The 15,769-nt window shown below is 35.4% G+C and overlaps 2 protein-coding genes across 2 annotated transcripts in view; both read left to right on the top strand.

Annotated features, from left to right (window-relative positions):
* LOC130088483 (germ cell nuclear acidic protein) overlaps positions 1 to 4,037 on the top strand; it is a 7,492-nt gene extending 3,455 nt beyond the window's left edge. Inside the window, exons 3-6 of the mRNA XM_056255263.1 lie at positions 1 to 45; positions 3,353 to 3,404; positions 3,526 to 3,562; positions 3,650 to 4,037. The exon at positions 1 to 45 is cut by the window's left edge and continues 24 nt beyond it. Of these exons, the coding sequence (XP_056111238.1) occupies positions 1 to 45; positions 3,353 to 3,404; positions 3,526 to 3,562; positions 3,650 to 3,710 (195 nt within the window). The 3' untranslated portion in view covers positions 3,711 to 4,037. The remainder of the gene's footprint in view (positions 46 to 3,352; positions 3,405 to 3,525; positions 3,563 to 3,649) is intronic.
* A 2,257-nt stretch (positions 4,038 to 6,294) lies between these two features.
* On the top strand, positions 6,295 to 15,768 carry nosip (nitric oxide synthase interacting protein). Its single transcript, XM_056255261.1, has 11 exons — positions 6,295 to 6,311; positions 7,311 to 7,337; positions 7,576 to 7,651; positions 7,776 to 7,881; positions 8,049 to 8,130; positions 8,225 to 8,360; positions 11,156 to 11,298; positions 11,682 to 11,798; positions 15,091 to 15,161; positions 15,288 to 15,396; positions 15,489 to 15,768. Exons 3-11 carry the CDS (start codon positions 7,582 to 7,584, stop codon positions 15,558 to 15,560), a joined length of 906 nt encoding a protein of 301 aa, XP_056111236.1. The 5' UTR covers positions 6,295 to 6,311; positions 7,311 to 7,337; positions 7,576 to 7,581; the 3' UTR covers positions 15,561 to 15,768.
* The last annotated feature ends 1 nt before the right edge of the window (position 15,769 follows it).

Here is a 15,769-nt window from a genome sequence, read left to right as displayed (position 1 = left end):
CCATGTAAAAAAGGAGACGACTCTGAACACTGCGACTTCTGCGATGTGAGAAATCCACCACAAACACACATTTTCTTAGATAACTACAAAACTTTTACTAAACAACTCAATACAAAACAATGCACACACTCAGTTCAGGAAAGACCAGTAGCTCAGCACTGTATGATTTTGCTCACTGAGCTATTACAGGTACATTTCATGAATATAGTGTACTCCCCCCACAATATCGTTATATTGACTTTATCTTTTGAATTCATATTCAATTAATTGTTGTAAGAACTATTTTAATTATGAACTAATTTCATTTACCAGAACGAAATAGGCAGGGCCGGTTCTAGACATTTGGAGGCCCTAGGCAATATTCATGTTGGAGGCCCCCCCATCCCCAATAAAAAACTCTTAAAACATATATGATTCCTAACCTTTTAATTTATACAACATTTAATTTTAAATGTTTTTACTTACACAGTACATACGTTTGGACACATTACTATTTTTAATGTTTTTGAAAGAAGTCTCTTGCGCTCATCAAGCCTGGATTTATTTGATCAAAAATACAGAAAAATAATATATAGTGAAATATTATTAAAAATTTAAAATAATGGTTTTCCTATTTTACTATACTTCAAAATATATTTCTGTGATGCAAAGCTGAATTTAGTGTCATGTGATCCTTCAGAAAACTTTATAATATTCAGATTTATTATCAAATGTTAGAAATGGTGCTTAATATTTATTTTATAACCTGTGATACTTTTTTTCAGGGTTTTTTTTATTATTAAAAAGTTTTTTGTTTTTTTTTGTCTTCACTATCACTTTTTATATATTTAACACATCCTTGCTGAATATTCCTGTTTTTTTTTGTTTTGTTTTTTGTTTTTTTGATCAAATAAATGCAGGCTTGTAGAGCATAATAAAAAACTTATTTCAAAAACATTAAAAATAGTAATCTGTCCAGACTTTTTACCAGTAGCCTACTGTATGTACATATTAATCAAACTTCATCTAAGGTAATCTCTTTTTTGTTTAATGAAGATTTTATTGTTATTGTTATTTTGCTGTTTTATTCAATTTATTCACAGTTCCAGAATACCACTTCAGTGATATATGCTTTTATCATTTTTTTCATAGCTGGTATGGCCAGGATTTTCCCCTCCCATTTAATCAATATTGACTGCAGATATTGTCATATTATTAATATAAGTAATATGATATTATGCATTGCATTGCTTGCTTAAATTGCTATACACAAATCAAGTGGAAGAGAAAGACACGGTCGCTACTGATTAGAAAAAGAAATTCTAAACTGATATTATTGGCGTAAGTAGGCTGATGTCAGACAGGGTAGCCCTATAATCTAATCATCAGCAGAATTTAGAAGATAGACCCGAGATCCTTTATTTGAAACATTTAAAAATGTTGTAGTGTGTTGGCTTTTTAACTTTGAATACAAACGTCTTGTCTTTTACTTTTGTAGCGTTTTTAGTCAGCTCCCGACGCGATGTTATTCATTGTACGCGCAAATTCAAAGCGTCGCGTCTGGGCACGTTAATGACGCCCGCGCTCTTTTAAACTCGTAATAAAGCGGTGAATGGTTTTTCCAGAAATGACGCAGATCTACAGTACAAGTTTATATTTAGAATACATTGCAATCAATCACTCCAAAATAGATGACGACAACGCACACACCTGCATTACGAGCTGTGCTTCTTTGCGTGCTTATTTAGGCTTTTGCTTCGCAGCACCTGATGGGCTGGCGTTAATGTGACGTAATGTAACAGTCTATGGTTAAGATAAACATCGTCACTATTTTTAGTTAATTAATAAATATTTAAATAAATTGTAGATAGGACATTTGTAGGTACATTTTTTTTTTTTTTTTTTTTGTCCCTCTGTCTGGGCCCCATCCCGCCAATCGGGCCCTAGGCACGTGCCTAGTTTGCCTTTGCGTTAATCCGGCTCTGGAAATAGGCTATTGACCGTGTCCCACATTTTGCATGAAATCCGGTTATCACATTATTTTCTCACAGTGATTTTTTTCTCTACCATATAAGTTATGGGAAATAAAGAGTTTTTCAATAACTAAAGTCCATCACTATAGTTCCAAAACTAACTAGTCCCTGAGTGATTAACGTAATTTACCCTCTATTTGCAACCCTTTTAACTTTTTCACTGAATATTGCTTTTCAGGCTTAATTTGATTCTCTGTTCAGGATACGTACCACCAAAATACAGCATCGAATTCACACATACACTGTAAAAAGTGTTCAGTTCACTTACTTAAAAAATGTAGTAAAACCGTTGCCTTAAAATTATTAAGTAATTAAACGTAATGCTTAATTGAAAAACGTAAGTTATGTGAACTTGAAAATTATTAATTTTTTCGATTAAGCATGAAGTTTATTTACTTAATAATTTTAAGGCAACGGGTTTCCTCAATTTTTTTAAGTTAAGTCAACTGATCACTTTTTACAGTGTAGCTGATTAAATGCTAATTATGTGGTTGTCTGAAGCTAGTAAACCCTAATGCTCAAAATTAATTAATTGGTTGGTTAAACTTAAATTCAACAAATTAGTTCAATCAAATTAACTTTTATGAGTATTTGTAACTTTGTTCTTCTTTTGAGTTCAAAACGGACACATTTTAAGTAATCTGAATTGTTTCATTGTTTTGAGTTTTATGAACTTGTTTCTTTTAATTTAGACAAACTTAAATTCAACTGAAACTGGGCTGGAATTTCTATTTCCCAGCATGCTTTGCCATGACACATCAAAAGGGAGAGTAATTGCTAAAATGACATGTTATAAGATTAATGTTAAATGGGAGATTGTTTAATGTTTTGCTATGCTACTTTAATAGAGTTTCTGTTATGTTGTTTTTTTGGGGGGTTACCATCATGGTGACGAGTGGAGCATGAGCTTGGTTTGAGAACAGAAATATGCCTTATTGTCTATTCAATCAGCAAATGTTACGCATTGAGTTACCAATGAACAAATTAGCATTTACCAAATTAGCTAGTTAAAGCTAGCCAAGTTTCCACCACTAAAATTATTTAAATTGAAATTAGGGTGATTTAGGTTAACACAACTATTTCAAGATATGAGTAATTAAAATGTATAAGTACAAAATAAAAAACTGCCAGTTCTGCTTACTTAAACTTTGAATTTCTTTAAAAAAAAATTACGTAACTGATTACCACACATTTTGTGAGTTTTGCTAACTTATTCAGGTTTACAGTGTGTATATTGATGGGGTTCTTTTCCCTATAAAAATACACATATACTACACAATTATTTAAAAAATCATAGCATGAAATTATCAGGACATTTTAACTGTCTTTTGTCTCTTCAGGACTGTGGAAAGTGCTATATCTGTCCTGTTTGTGACACCGTCTGCCAGCCAGGTAAGAAAAACTTATTGTTAGACAACAATATGCACATTTTAGTTGTTTAGATTGTGGATAATTTGTGGATAAAGTCTGATTATGTTATGAACTCATTACATATTTTAAATTTTCCTCAAAGGTGGTTTTGTTGACTCAGTTTCTGGATCCATCTATAAGTAAGATTCTGCTGCAAATAAAGCTGCGATACTAGTTGTTATAATCATAATAATATAATGATATTATATTCTCTTCTCTTTTTTCAGGACTGTCGCAGATGTCTTTGATGATGACGACGATGATGGTGATGACGACGATGACAACTAAACCCACTTCATACCACCATGTGGCCAAAAGAGGAACGTGCATTTGGGCGTTGCGTTTCACAGATTTTATTTACATTGTAGCGTTATGTTCATTGTCGTTAAGTTATTTTTTCTCTTTTTGATGTAATCGCATCACACGCTACAGGTCAATACATACACGTGGAATTTAAATAATTTAATTACCTTAAATTAAGTTTATTTAATTGAATAACATGTTTCCCTTTTAAACAGTCTTGTTATTAACATAAGTTATGATATGAAATGTAATTGCAAACCTGTGTTGTTTTCACACTAGGCTACTTATGGAATAAAATGATGGGACGTTTTATTTATGTGTAAGTTCAAAAAATGATTCTTTAAATAGCCTATAAAAAAAAGTGCATTTTATATCACTGTCGACACCATAATGTATGTTTTTCACTTAGGCCTATTTGCTGTCAATCGTTCAGCTAACGCAACATGATTTCCAAACATGGGTTGTGATAATTATAGGCTACATGAATTATGGCCTTAAATGGATAGGCTACCTCACCCAACTAAAGAAGTCTGTATCATCATTTAAGGCTATGTCAAATTGTGCATTTATTTCTTCAGCAGAAAAACAAAAGGAAAAGTTCTGAACAGGAGAGGATTTTTAGATATATGGATTTTATATCTTTTGATAGAACTATATGACACGATTCTAGTGGGTCAATATGTACAAATAGCAACGTACAAAAGCTAAAATGTTTGTCTGACCATAGTCAATTATGTAATCTGCCATTCGCCATCTTGCAGCTCAAAACGATCAGCTACTGCCTGTAGTAAAGAACTTCACTGAATTTCATAAGACACACAACTATCTGGGTGAGAGAGAATGTGAAACAGAGGCTAAGCAGCTAATTAAAGTAGGACTATACACTAGGGTCAAGAATAAAGACCCATTCACACCAAGAACGATTACTAGGCTATATTTGGGTCTACGCATCAAGGGACGATAACGTTCTGTTTTTATAAGAGCGCGCTGCAGTTACGTGCTTAACGCCAGGTGGATTCTGATTGTCAGTCAGTGTGTTTAATAAACGTTCGTTAGCTTGAATAAAACGTTCTGAAAAAGATTCCTCTGCTCTGTATCATTATTGACTTCGAAATTGTCATTGAATTAAGACTAAAACTGTTTAGTTATTTCGTCCTTGGTGTAAATTGTAAAATACTATTTTAGCAGAATATCTACGATAATCAAGATCAAATAAATTATTTATTTATTTATAACAGTATTATTTATTTATTTGTTTGTTTGTTTAGTAGGTAGATCACCTTTTGGGGGGATTTATTTTCTGGGGAAAAACTGAGACCAATGTACTACAACCAAACATGGCGCATGCGTACATATGGCTATATACATACATAGGCTACGTATACATATCTATATACATACCGTAGGTACACATATACGAATACATAACTAAGATACCAAAGACTATAGATGATACCAACGCTGTAAACTTTTATTCAGAAATTGTGCCATGCACAATAACAAAATTTGGGAGCGAGGAAAGCTGCCCACTGGGTGGAAAGGAAACATTCCCCTATAGTCCCCACAGTCCCTATAGGGAAACCAGGAAAGGATAAAACGAATGTCAAAAGCTACAGACCAATAGCTTTAACGTCTAACATGTAAACTCATGGAGAGGATGATTATTAAAAGGTTAGGGTACATATTAGAAAGCAGAGGGCTGATCACACCATACCAGAGTGGTTTCCGTAATGGAAGAACATACATAATCAAGTACATACACAATAGATAATGGCACCCCACAAGTAGTGTATGCAGTCCAATTCTGTTTAATATGATTAATGATGTGTTTGATGGAGTGAACCAAAGGATAAACAGGGCATTATATGCAGATGATGGAGCATTGTGGGTAAGGGGCCGTAATATTGACATTTACAGCAAAGGATGCAAACAGCAATTAGTCAGGTTGGAAAATGGTCATTTGAATGGGGTTTTCCCTTTCAGTGGAAAAAACGCAATTCATCTGTATTTCTAAGAAAAGGGTAAAACCCACAATAGATCTTAAGATATATGGACAATCTCTCAAACAGATCAATGACTTAAGATATCTTGGTGTGTGGTTTGATAGTAAACTCACTTTTAAAAATCATGTTCAGAAAATGGTGGACAAGTGTAAGAAAGCCATCAATCTTTTGAAGTGTCTTTCAGGGTATAGCTGGGGGACGTCAGGCTCTTCTTTGAAAAGAATTTATATTGCAATAATCCAATCAGTGTTTGACTATGGATGTTCAGTATACAAAACAGTCTTACGGGGTTGGAACAACATGAGGGTGAGTAATTACTGACAGAATTTTCATTTTTGGGTGAACATTTTTATTTTCTTCGTGAGTTTGAGCTGAGGTTGAAGCTGGAGGAGCTGAACATGCAGCGCCAGCCGCCAGCTGAAGCTTGCTCTGATCCTCTGGGAATGGGATGTTAAAGGTTAAATTATTTTTCACGTCCCAATGTGATCACACCTTTGTCCAGTAGATGGCGGTAATGCACAAAGATTGCAAGCTGCCAATAAAATTCATAGACAGGTCACTGAAGAAGAAGAGCCATGCACAGGTCATTTCCGACTATAATACAACACAGATATATACAGATGCATCTAAAGATTCAGATGGTAAAACGGGTATTGCAGCTTAGATCCCTGATTACAAAATCTCTATTAAAAAAAGAACATCAGATCATCTGTCCATATTTGCAGCTGAAATGACAGCCATTATTATGGCACTGCAGTGGATAGAAGAAGTTAGGCCCCCTAAAGCGGTTATTTGTTCTGATTCTATGTCATCTCTCACATCCATTCAAAATGGACAATCATCATGTCGAACAGGACTTATTGATTGAAATTAATAATATCATATTTGCAATTAGTCAACAGGGAATATCAATCCAGTTTGTTCCTGCCCATAAAGGAGTTGATGGTAATGAGGAAGCAGACAAGCTGGCAAAAGAGGCAACCAAAGAAGAAGAAGTTCAATTAAGCATTCCACTCAGTAAATCAGAAGTTAAGGTACTCATTAAACAAAAAGTTAACAAGATATGGCAAGATAAATGGGATAAGGAGAAGAAAGGTAGACACTTATACAATATACAAAAAGATATTTCAAGTAGCAAACATAGTTATTCAAACAGACATGAAGAGGTTTGGTTTACAAGAATGAAAATAGGCCATACTGGTTTAAATAATAGCTTACACATTATACATAAACATCCATCTGGAAAATGTGAGATATGTGGAGTGAGAGAGGATGTAGATCATGTTATTTTAAGGTGCATAAGATTCTCCAGACAAAGAGAAAAACTGAAGAGGGAAGTGAATGCAGTCAAAAAAGCCTTTTCGTTAGAAACATTATTATGTGAGAATAGATCAGGAAACATCACTAATGCTATGATAACATTTATCAAAGAAACAAAACTGGCAAATAGGATTTTTTTTTTTTTTTTTTTTTTTTTTTTTTTTTGTGAATGACATTCATTGATTGCATCTCAGCCCAGTAGATGGCGGTAATACACTTTGACTGTAAACTGCCAAAAAAATAACAGAAGAAGAAGAAGAAGGTCATTTCCGGTTCACGATCGTAGGAGGTAAACAGCGACTTCTGCGCTTCTGAATACGATATTACGATATAAAGAACATATTGTGTTTGATTTATATGTGTTAGTTTAGTAACATGTACGACTATTATAAATTTCCTGATAACCAATCCTCATCTCTACCTCACTAAGCAATTATAAATCAGTGGGCCAACGTGTATTTATGTAAAACTGTGCATAAATCTGTTCACTAAACTCACATAAACGATAGATTTTTGTTCTGTAAAAGACAAACATGACTCGACACGGGAAGAACTGCACAGCAGGAGCCGTTTACACTTATCACGAGAAGAGGAAAGACACCGGTAATGAACCCCTTCTCTTATTTATCTATCTAACGATGTTTCTGTGGTGTTATGTCACTTAAATATATTAATACATTACACATAGTTACTATAACAAATTGTGCATCTCTCTTGACTTTTCCAGCCGCTTCGGGTTATGGGACACAGAGTGTGCGTTTGGGGAAGGATGCGATCAAAGATTTCGACTGCTGCTGTCTCTCCTTGCAGCCCTGCAGGGACCCTGTTGTAACGTACGTAAGAGTCCCACTTTTACACGTATAACGTTAATTGTTTTGCTGGTGAAATTGTCTTTGCATGCGGTTATATAAGTGTTTATGCGCCTTAATTGTATATGCTGGATGTTACTGGCCAATTCACATGTCAGCAGCTGGTGTTTGTTTATGTTTGCTTACTGCAGTGAGGATGGATACATATATGAAAAAGAAGCCATTCTGCAATACATCCTTCACCAGAAAACCGAAATTGCCAAGAAAATGAAGGTTTGGGCACTTTTTACATATGTCTTTCTTTTGCTCCAAATGTAAATGTCCTTCTCTGTTTGTCTAACAGACATGCATATATTTATAAACTCAGGCATATGAGAAGCAGAAACAGGCTTTGAAGAGTGAAGGCCAGCTGGAGTCCAAGTCTGAGGAGCGACAGAGAGCTGAGAAGTTCAGACAGAGAGAGAACAACATCGTCTCCAAGCCAATCAACCCCTTCACTTCAGGTATGGAAATTGAAGGATAAGATTAAACTAAAGCAGTGGTTCCCAAACGGGGGTACGTGAAGCGACAGAGGGATTAATTACCCACCTTAAATAACATTAAACCGAGGATGTATTTCTAACTGGAAAAATCCCGTGTACATGACATGACAATGTATCCCGATTCCCGACTATGTACCTTTGTAAAAGTGGGGATTTAGCACTTACTAGCATGAATAACAAATATAGACACAGCGAGTGGATTGAGATCGATTAAGACTCAAACTCTCTTTGATACAAAAACATACCCTGTGTGAGTTTTTGTTTTTAATGTTGATAATAATAATAATAATTCATTTCATTATGTAATTTACATGATAATATAATGGGCTCTATGCACGGCGTTATTTCCGGTGAAGGTCTAAGGATGCTGGATTACTTCCGCCGATCGTAGAGTCCAATGCTATACCGAGAATTTATATTGGTTTTTATACTCTATTGCTATACTAAAGAAACGTTAGTCACAAAAACAGACAAAACAGACACCCCTCATTTTGTTTATGCTTCTGTGTTTATTATATTAAATAAACATAACTATATATAAAATTACATCTAAACGTATTAAAGTTTCGTTTCAAAGACGAGAGGACAGTAAATTTTAAAGACTCTGCTATAATACCGTTTTCCTCGGTTTTCCTCCGCTTTAAATCTCCCCAACCGGAAACGCAAGAGCATCCTTGCGTCAAACGCGGAAGTTATGCGTGCATAAGCCCATTTACGAGCAAGACTGCAATTGTTCCCAAATATCCACACAATTGCAAATGTGACATTGATTATGATACAACAGGTCAACCAAAAAAAGGGTAATATTAAGGTACATTTTAAACAGTATTGTTGGTATTTGCTCTATTTTGCAACAAAAATAATAGTTTCAACGAAAGCCACAGCAGGACATTACAACTCACAGCGGTGTTTCATGTACGATTCTGTGGCTTTAAACGAATCGTGAGAGTTAATGATTAAATTATAAATACAGCTACTTGCTTCGTTACTGAATGAATGACTCGATGACTCACTCATTAAGACAGTGGCTCTGTTTGAAATCGCCACCTATACCCTCATTCACTATTCCCTACATTTCTCCACTAATATAGTCCACTGAAAGGAGTGAATGAAAATGAGTGAGTGAATTTGGACAGTGAAGAGTTCGGCTGGTAGAGTTGCCGCTTTTGCATAGTTTGGGCTTGCTGTTTAATAATGATAATTTTAAATAAAACATTTATACCTATATAAAATTACGCTGTAGCCACATCTGACCAGCAGTTGGAAAATTAATGAATGGATGGATGATTCAGCTGCAGGCGCCATCTTCTGAAGAGACACGGGAATTTATTCGGCATGACAATGGGCGTGACTGTCACAATGCATAATGGGTATTCTCTAGCTGTTGAGCATACATCAGTTGTACACTCATTATTGCTGTGCATTTTGGGATTGAATGAGTGCACTCAATAATGTCCACTATGGTTTCGGACACCACTATAAATGGCTATCCCCTCAAATAGTGATCTATTTAAAGGGTTAGTTCACCCAAAAATGAAAATTATGTCATTAATGACTCACCCTCATGTCGTCCCAAGCCTGTAAGACCTCCGTTCATCTTCGGAACACAGTTTAAGATATTTTAGATTTAGTCCGAGAGCTTTCTGTTCCTCCATTGAAAATGTATGTACGGTATACTGTCCCTGTCCAGAAAGGAAATAAAGACATCATCAAAGTAGTCCATGTGACATCAGTGGGTTAGTTAGAACGTTTTGAAGCATCGAAAATACATTTTGGTCCAAAAATAACAAAAACTACGACTTTATTCAGCATTGTATTGTCTTCCGGTTCTGTTGTCAAGCCGCGTTCACGAGTCCGCAGTGACGCTGCTGACGTGTTATCTGTGCGTCCCTGTATTCGGGTTCAAATAAATATGGCTGGTCTTCCTCTGTGTCGAAATCCTTAGACATGTTTGCGAAGATTGTTTTGTTTACAGCGTGCGTCTTCCTCAGACTGTGAACGAAGCTCGGGCGCACCAGAGACACGTCAGCAGCGTCTTACGTCAGCAGCGTCACTGAACGCGGCTCGACAACAGAACCGGAAGACAATACAATGCTGAATAAAGTCGTAGTTTTTGTTATTTTTGGACCAAAATTTATTTTCGATGCTTCAAAACTAACCCACTGATGTCACATGGACTACTTTGATGATGTCTTTATTTCCTTATACCGTGTATACATTTTCAATGGAAGGACAGAAAGCTCTCGGACTAAATCTAAAATATCTTAAACTGTGTTCCGAAGATGAACGGAGGACTTATGGGCTTGTAACGAAATGAGGGTGAGTCATTAATGACATAATTTTAATTTTTGGGTGAACTAACCCTTTAAGGGTATGGGGGTCGATTTCGGACACAGCCAGTGACTTACCGCCAGCTTCTGGCGGTTTTAATTTAATATTTAAAAGTATCACTTAGTTTTTACCACCATTGCATATTTCTCTATTGAACATTTTTTTTATTTAAAACATTATTTATTTTATAAAGTTATTTATATAGGTATTTTTACCTATATAACTTGAAAAATCAATTTAGGAGGCAAAAATGGTTCCTTAATGGAAAAGGTGTGACTGTAGTCTAAGTGGAAGAGTGTTTGCAGAAGGATGGTAAATGCCTCAGGGGGTACGCCACTATTAAAAGTTTGGGAACCACTTTAGTAAAGTATAACTATAAGATTACACATATTCCTGCTTGATTAAGTTAACTCAATTCTCTTTAGGTAAATCTAAAGATGATGAAAGCCAGAAGGGCTCAACCAGTTCTGACACTTCAGCAGGGGAGTCCAGTTCTTCTTCAGCTCTGCCCAGCTTCTGGATCCCCAGCCTCACACCAGAGGCCAAGCCCACCTTGGTTAAAAAACCTGTAGGTTTCTAGATCTGTCACTTTCCCCTCTCTGCCAGCCACGTGTCCCTAACCTTGGGTCTTCTGTAGTCTCATATCATTCATGGAAGAACATTACACAAGAAATTGTAATACCCTGAAATCAGTTTGCATGCTTCTGCCAAATGTTCTTTTGGTCGGTCATGATGCCCTTGATTGGTTTGTTTGTCCATCTCGCCTCCTGGTTCAATCGGTTTTCCACTCTGTGTGCTCACTAGCTTCTCGTCATGATTGTTGTCTTTCAAAGTTTATTACCCTGCATGAGACACTAGGCAGATCAACATGCAAGATTATACACTTCACAAAGATATAAAGAACTATTTTGACCCAATATCTATCATTTTCCTCCTCTCCTGCTTTTTCAGTCAAAGACAGTGTTCTGCCCCATGTCAGGACGTCCTTTGAAGATGAGTGATTTGATTTCAGTGCGCTTCACTCCACTGGACCCCAGTTTGGACCGAGTGGCCCTCCTCACACGCCAAGTAAGAAGGAAACCATTGTGATCTCCCACCTTTTCCTCTCTTTCTCCTGAGCCGCATCTCTCTGTTCCTATTTAATGCTGCATAAACTGCAGTTTAAAAGTTTGGGGTCGGTAAGATTTATAAAATGTTTTTAAAGTCTCCTTGGTTCAATAAGGCTGCATTTAGTTGTTCAAAAATGACTCCACCACTCCAGTCTTCAGTGTCACATGATTCTTCAGAAATACATCTAATGCTGATTTAATTTCATTGATTTTATTGAAACATTTCTCAATATTATCAATGTTGAAAACAGTTATGCTACTTAGGGGTCCTATTATGTTTTTTTTAATGTATTATGTATAAATACATTTTCTACTTTTTTTTAGTGTGTAATGTTGCTGTTTTATGGAAGTAAAATAATGCCAAATGTTTTTGAAACAAAAAAGCCTGTTGAATTGCACTACTTGAAAAAAATATGCATTGCATTAACCATGCTTGCATTTTAATGCATTGTATTTTTAGGGCTTTCATTGTTATGGGATAAAATTCAGCATGGTTGAATATTTCAATTCAAAACTTATTAAAAATTCAATAATCCATATTCACCTTTCCTATTTCACTTCCAAAATATTCAAATTGTTTAAAAATACAACCTATAATATTCAACAGGCAATTTTCGGTCCATTTTATTTCGCTTTGCAAATTCGCTTCCACAAATTCAGTGGTTCAAATTCGACAATAAATTCAATGTTGATATCCAGGAACTGCAGGAAAAGCAGTAGATTACCGAGCATAATCTCCATCTGCTGTTAGTCGACCTCACCAGCAGGAGGTGCAAGCGTGTGTTGTTGACGAAGACCAGAGCAACAGTTAGAGCAAGCCATTCATTCAAAAAAACTAATTTACAGCAATTTAAGTGTATTTGTGTATATTTTATCATCATTATTATGACGACTGTTTTATGTTAAATTCAGTGTCTTTACGGTTACTTTTCCTGTGTAGCCTAAATGCATCTTTCTCTACCGTGAACGAGATTATAATGTTATTCCCCCGATGCGGATGTACAGATCCAATGTTACATTTGAGGTAGACATATATTTCTCTTGGTTGTTTAGTTGCCTTAACTTTATATCGCGGCGATGTGCTGCATGCAGTAGCTACCAGGGTTTCCCTCAATACTTCAGGATTCCCCTGCTGGACATATAAAACGCTTAACGTAGCTTAATGAACTATTACAGTGATATAAAAGACCAAACTCGCAGGCAAGCAGATGGACTCAGAATATACACGGTATTAACTTAAACTTAAAAGTTTAATGCTGAGCGTTTCCCATTGATATACTGGCATAATGTTGGCTTCACATTGTCTCTAAAGTTGCATACAACGTTGGTATACACGTTTCTAACATCAAAAGCATTTGAAGAGAACGACTTAGTCATAAAACCAACTGTAAAGTGTTCATGTAGGTGTTATGCATAATGCACACCTTTTAGATTTTTGATATTTCTTCAAATAAATTTAAGTTAGCTATTGAATTTAGAAACGTGTATACCAATGTTGTATGCAACTTTAGAGACGGCCCCTAAATATGCGAATGTTCAATGTCAAGCCAATTTTACATTTAAATTTAGTCATTTAGCAGACGCTTTTATCCAAAGCGACTTACAATTAAACTAACAATAGGACAACAATATGCAAGTACTATGACCCTTCCCAGTTTAATCCAATGCAGTAAATGTAGGCATACTTTTATTTATATATATATATATATATATATATATATATATATAGAATAAAATAGAAGAGAAAGTGTTAGTATTAATTGATCAAGTGTTGATTTTATGCTAGTATATCACTGGGAAACGCTCAGCATGAAACTTTGCGTGTTTATTTCATATTCTGAGTCCATCTGCTTGCCTGTAGCCTAGTTCAGCCTACATCCCCAATAAGGTGCGAGTTTGGTCTTTTATATCACTGTATTAGTCCATTCAGCTACGATATCCTTGAGTATGATGAGGTATTGAGGGAAACCGATTATAATCCCGTTCATGGTAGAGAAAGCTGATAATAGGCTACACAGGGAAAGTAACAAGGAAAGTTATTGAATTAAACATAAACAACTTTTGTGTCTTTATCATCTTTTCCACATTTATACTGACCCAGATAATCATCACAAAAGCTTAATGCATGCTCAATTGCTGTAAATGAGTTTTTATGAATGAATGGCTTGCTCTAACTAACTGTTGCTCTGGTCTTCGTCAACAACACAAGCTAGCACCTCCTGCTGGTGAGGTCGACTAACAGCAGATGGAGATTATGCTCGGTAATCTACTGCTTTTCCTGCAGTTCAAGGATGTCAACATTGAATTTATTGTTTTTGTTTGAACCACTGAATTTGTAAAATGGACCCAAAATTGCCTGTTGAATATTATGGGTTGTATTTTTAAACCGTTTGAATATTTGGAAGTGATATATGAAAGGTGAATATGGATTATTGAATTTTTAATAATGAAAATGTGTTTGAAATGTTTTGAATTGAAATATTCACAGCTTAAATATTCAACCATGCTGAATTTCAGCCCATAAAAATGCAAGCCCTAAAAATACAATGCATTAAAATGCAAGCATGGTTAATGTAATGCCTTTTTTTTTTTTTTTTAAGTAGTGCAATTCAACAGGCTTTTTTTGTTTCAAAAACATTTGGCATTATTTTACTTCCATACTGTGTGAGCATGAAAAATGTGTAAAGTTACAACGCACAAAGTCACTCCAATCACAATACTGGTCCAGCCGACCAATCAGAGCACAGAGCACGCTTGTTGGGAGGAGGGGCTTCATAGTGACAGGAACTAAACAGAGCGTTACTGACAGACTAGGAAAAGAGGTGCTGCAACAATGTAAAATATGTAAAAACATTCAAGTATTAAAAACCTATTCTAATAGACCACAAAATCAAGAAAAGGGGAATAATTGGTCCCCTTTAATATTTTTGTGTAAACTGTGACGCATTTTTTCAGAACTCTTTAATTAATAGAAAGTTCAAAAGAACAGCATTTATTTGAAATATAAATCTTTTGTAACATTATTAAAGTCTCTCCTGTGACTTTTGATCAATTTAATGTGTCTTTGCTGAATAAAAGTAATGAAATGTTTACATTAAATAATAATAAATTAAATATTCCATATTTATATATTAAATATATTTATAAAAATGACTGACTCCAAACTTGTGAACAGTAATGTATAATGACACTTTGAATTATTGTATACCTTGTTTTTGAACCATTCAGAAAATGTTTTACATGATCCTCAGGACAGATACGTGTGTGCAGTAACCAAAGACACGCTTGGGAACTCGGTGCCCAGTGCAGTTCTCAGACCCTCGTGAGTTTGACTTTTACATCGTTTATTCAACAAGAATTGATCTGGCTTCATACCTTTTTATATATTTAGTCCTTCCTCTCACTTCTAGTTTCTCTCTCTTTTTGTGTGCACTGTCTTTCCCTCAAGTGGAGCCGTAGTCACTATGGAGTGTGTGGAGAAGCTCATATGGAAAGACATGATTGATCCAGTGACTGGAGACAAACTGAAAGAGAAGGACATCATACCCCTTCAGAGGGTGTGTATAAGAGAAATAGTGCTGAAGAAAATGTCTCAATATGTCACAAATGCAAAAAGTCAGTGTTTAAATGTCTCTTTGCTCATGGACAGGGTGGGACTGGCTTTGCGGGCTCAGGAGTGGATCTCAAAGCTAAAGAGGCCAGACCCGTTATGCAAGCATAAACGAGAGGATTGGACAACGCTTTGACCCTGTAAATATTATCATTCATTTTGCAGGACCTTTTTTTTTTTTTTTTTTGAAGTGCTTTTGGGTGAGGGGTAATTGAGTGGATGCTAAATTTGTTTCTCTCTGCCCCTAAATATACTATCATGTTATGTGTACACTATATACAGTATGTTTTTCTTTTTAATAAATAATTCATTTTACACAC

The sequence above is a fragment of the Rhinichthys klamathensis genome, unplaced genomic scaffold, assembly GCF_029890125.1.
Source record: "Rhinichthys klamathensis goyatoka isolate OS25496 unplaced genomic scaffold, OSU_Roscu_1.1 h1tg000119l_1, whole genome shotgun sequence".
NCBI lineage: Eukaryota > Metazoa > Chordata > Actinopteri > Cypriniformes > Leuciscidae > Rhinichthys > Rhinichthys klamathensis.
The sequence above is the reverse complement of the archived record's forward strand: the minus strand, read 5'-3'. Positions and strand labels throughout refer to the sequence as shown.

Excerpts from the sequence above, each read along its gene's own strand:
- nosip (XM_056255261.1), top strand. The coding sequence starts at position 7,582 with ATGACTCGACACGGGAAGAACTGCACAGCAGGAGCCGTTTACACTTAT. Across the intron at positions 7,882-8,048 it reads TGCAGGGACCCTGTTGTAAC|TGAGGATGGATACATATATG; the intron begins GTACGTAAGAGT and ends TGCTTACTGCAG. Across the intron at positions 8,131-8,224 it reads AAATTGCCAAGAAAATGAAG|GCATATGAGAAGCAGAAACA; the intron begins GTTTGGGCACTT and ends TTATAAACTCAG.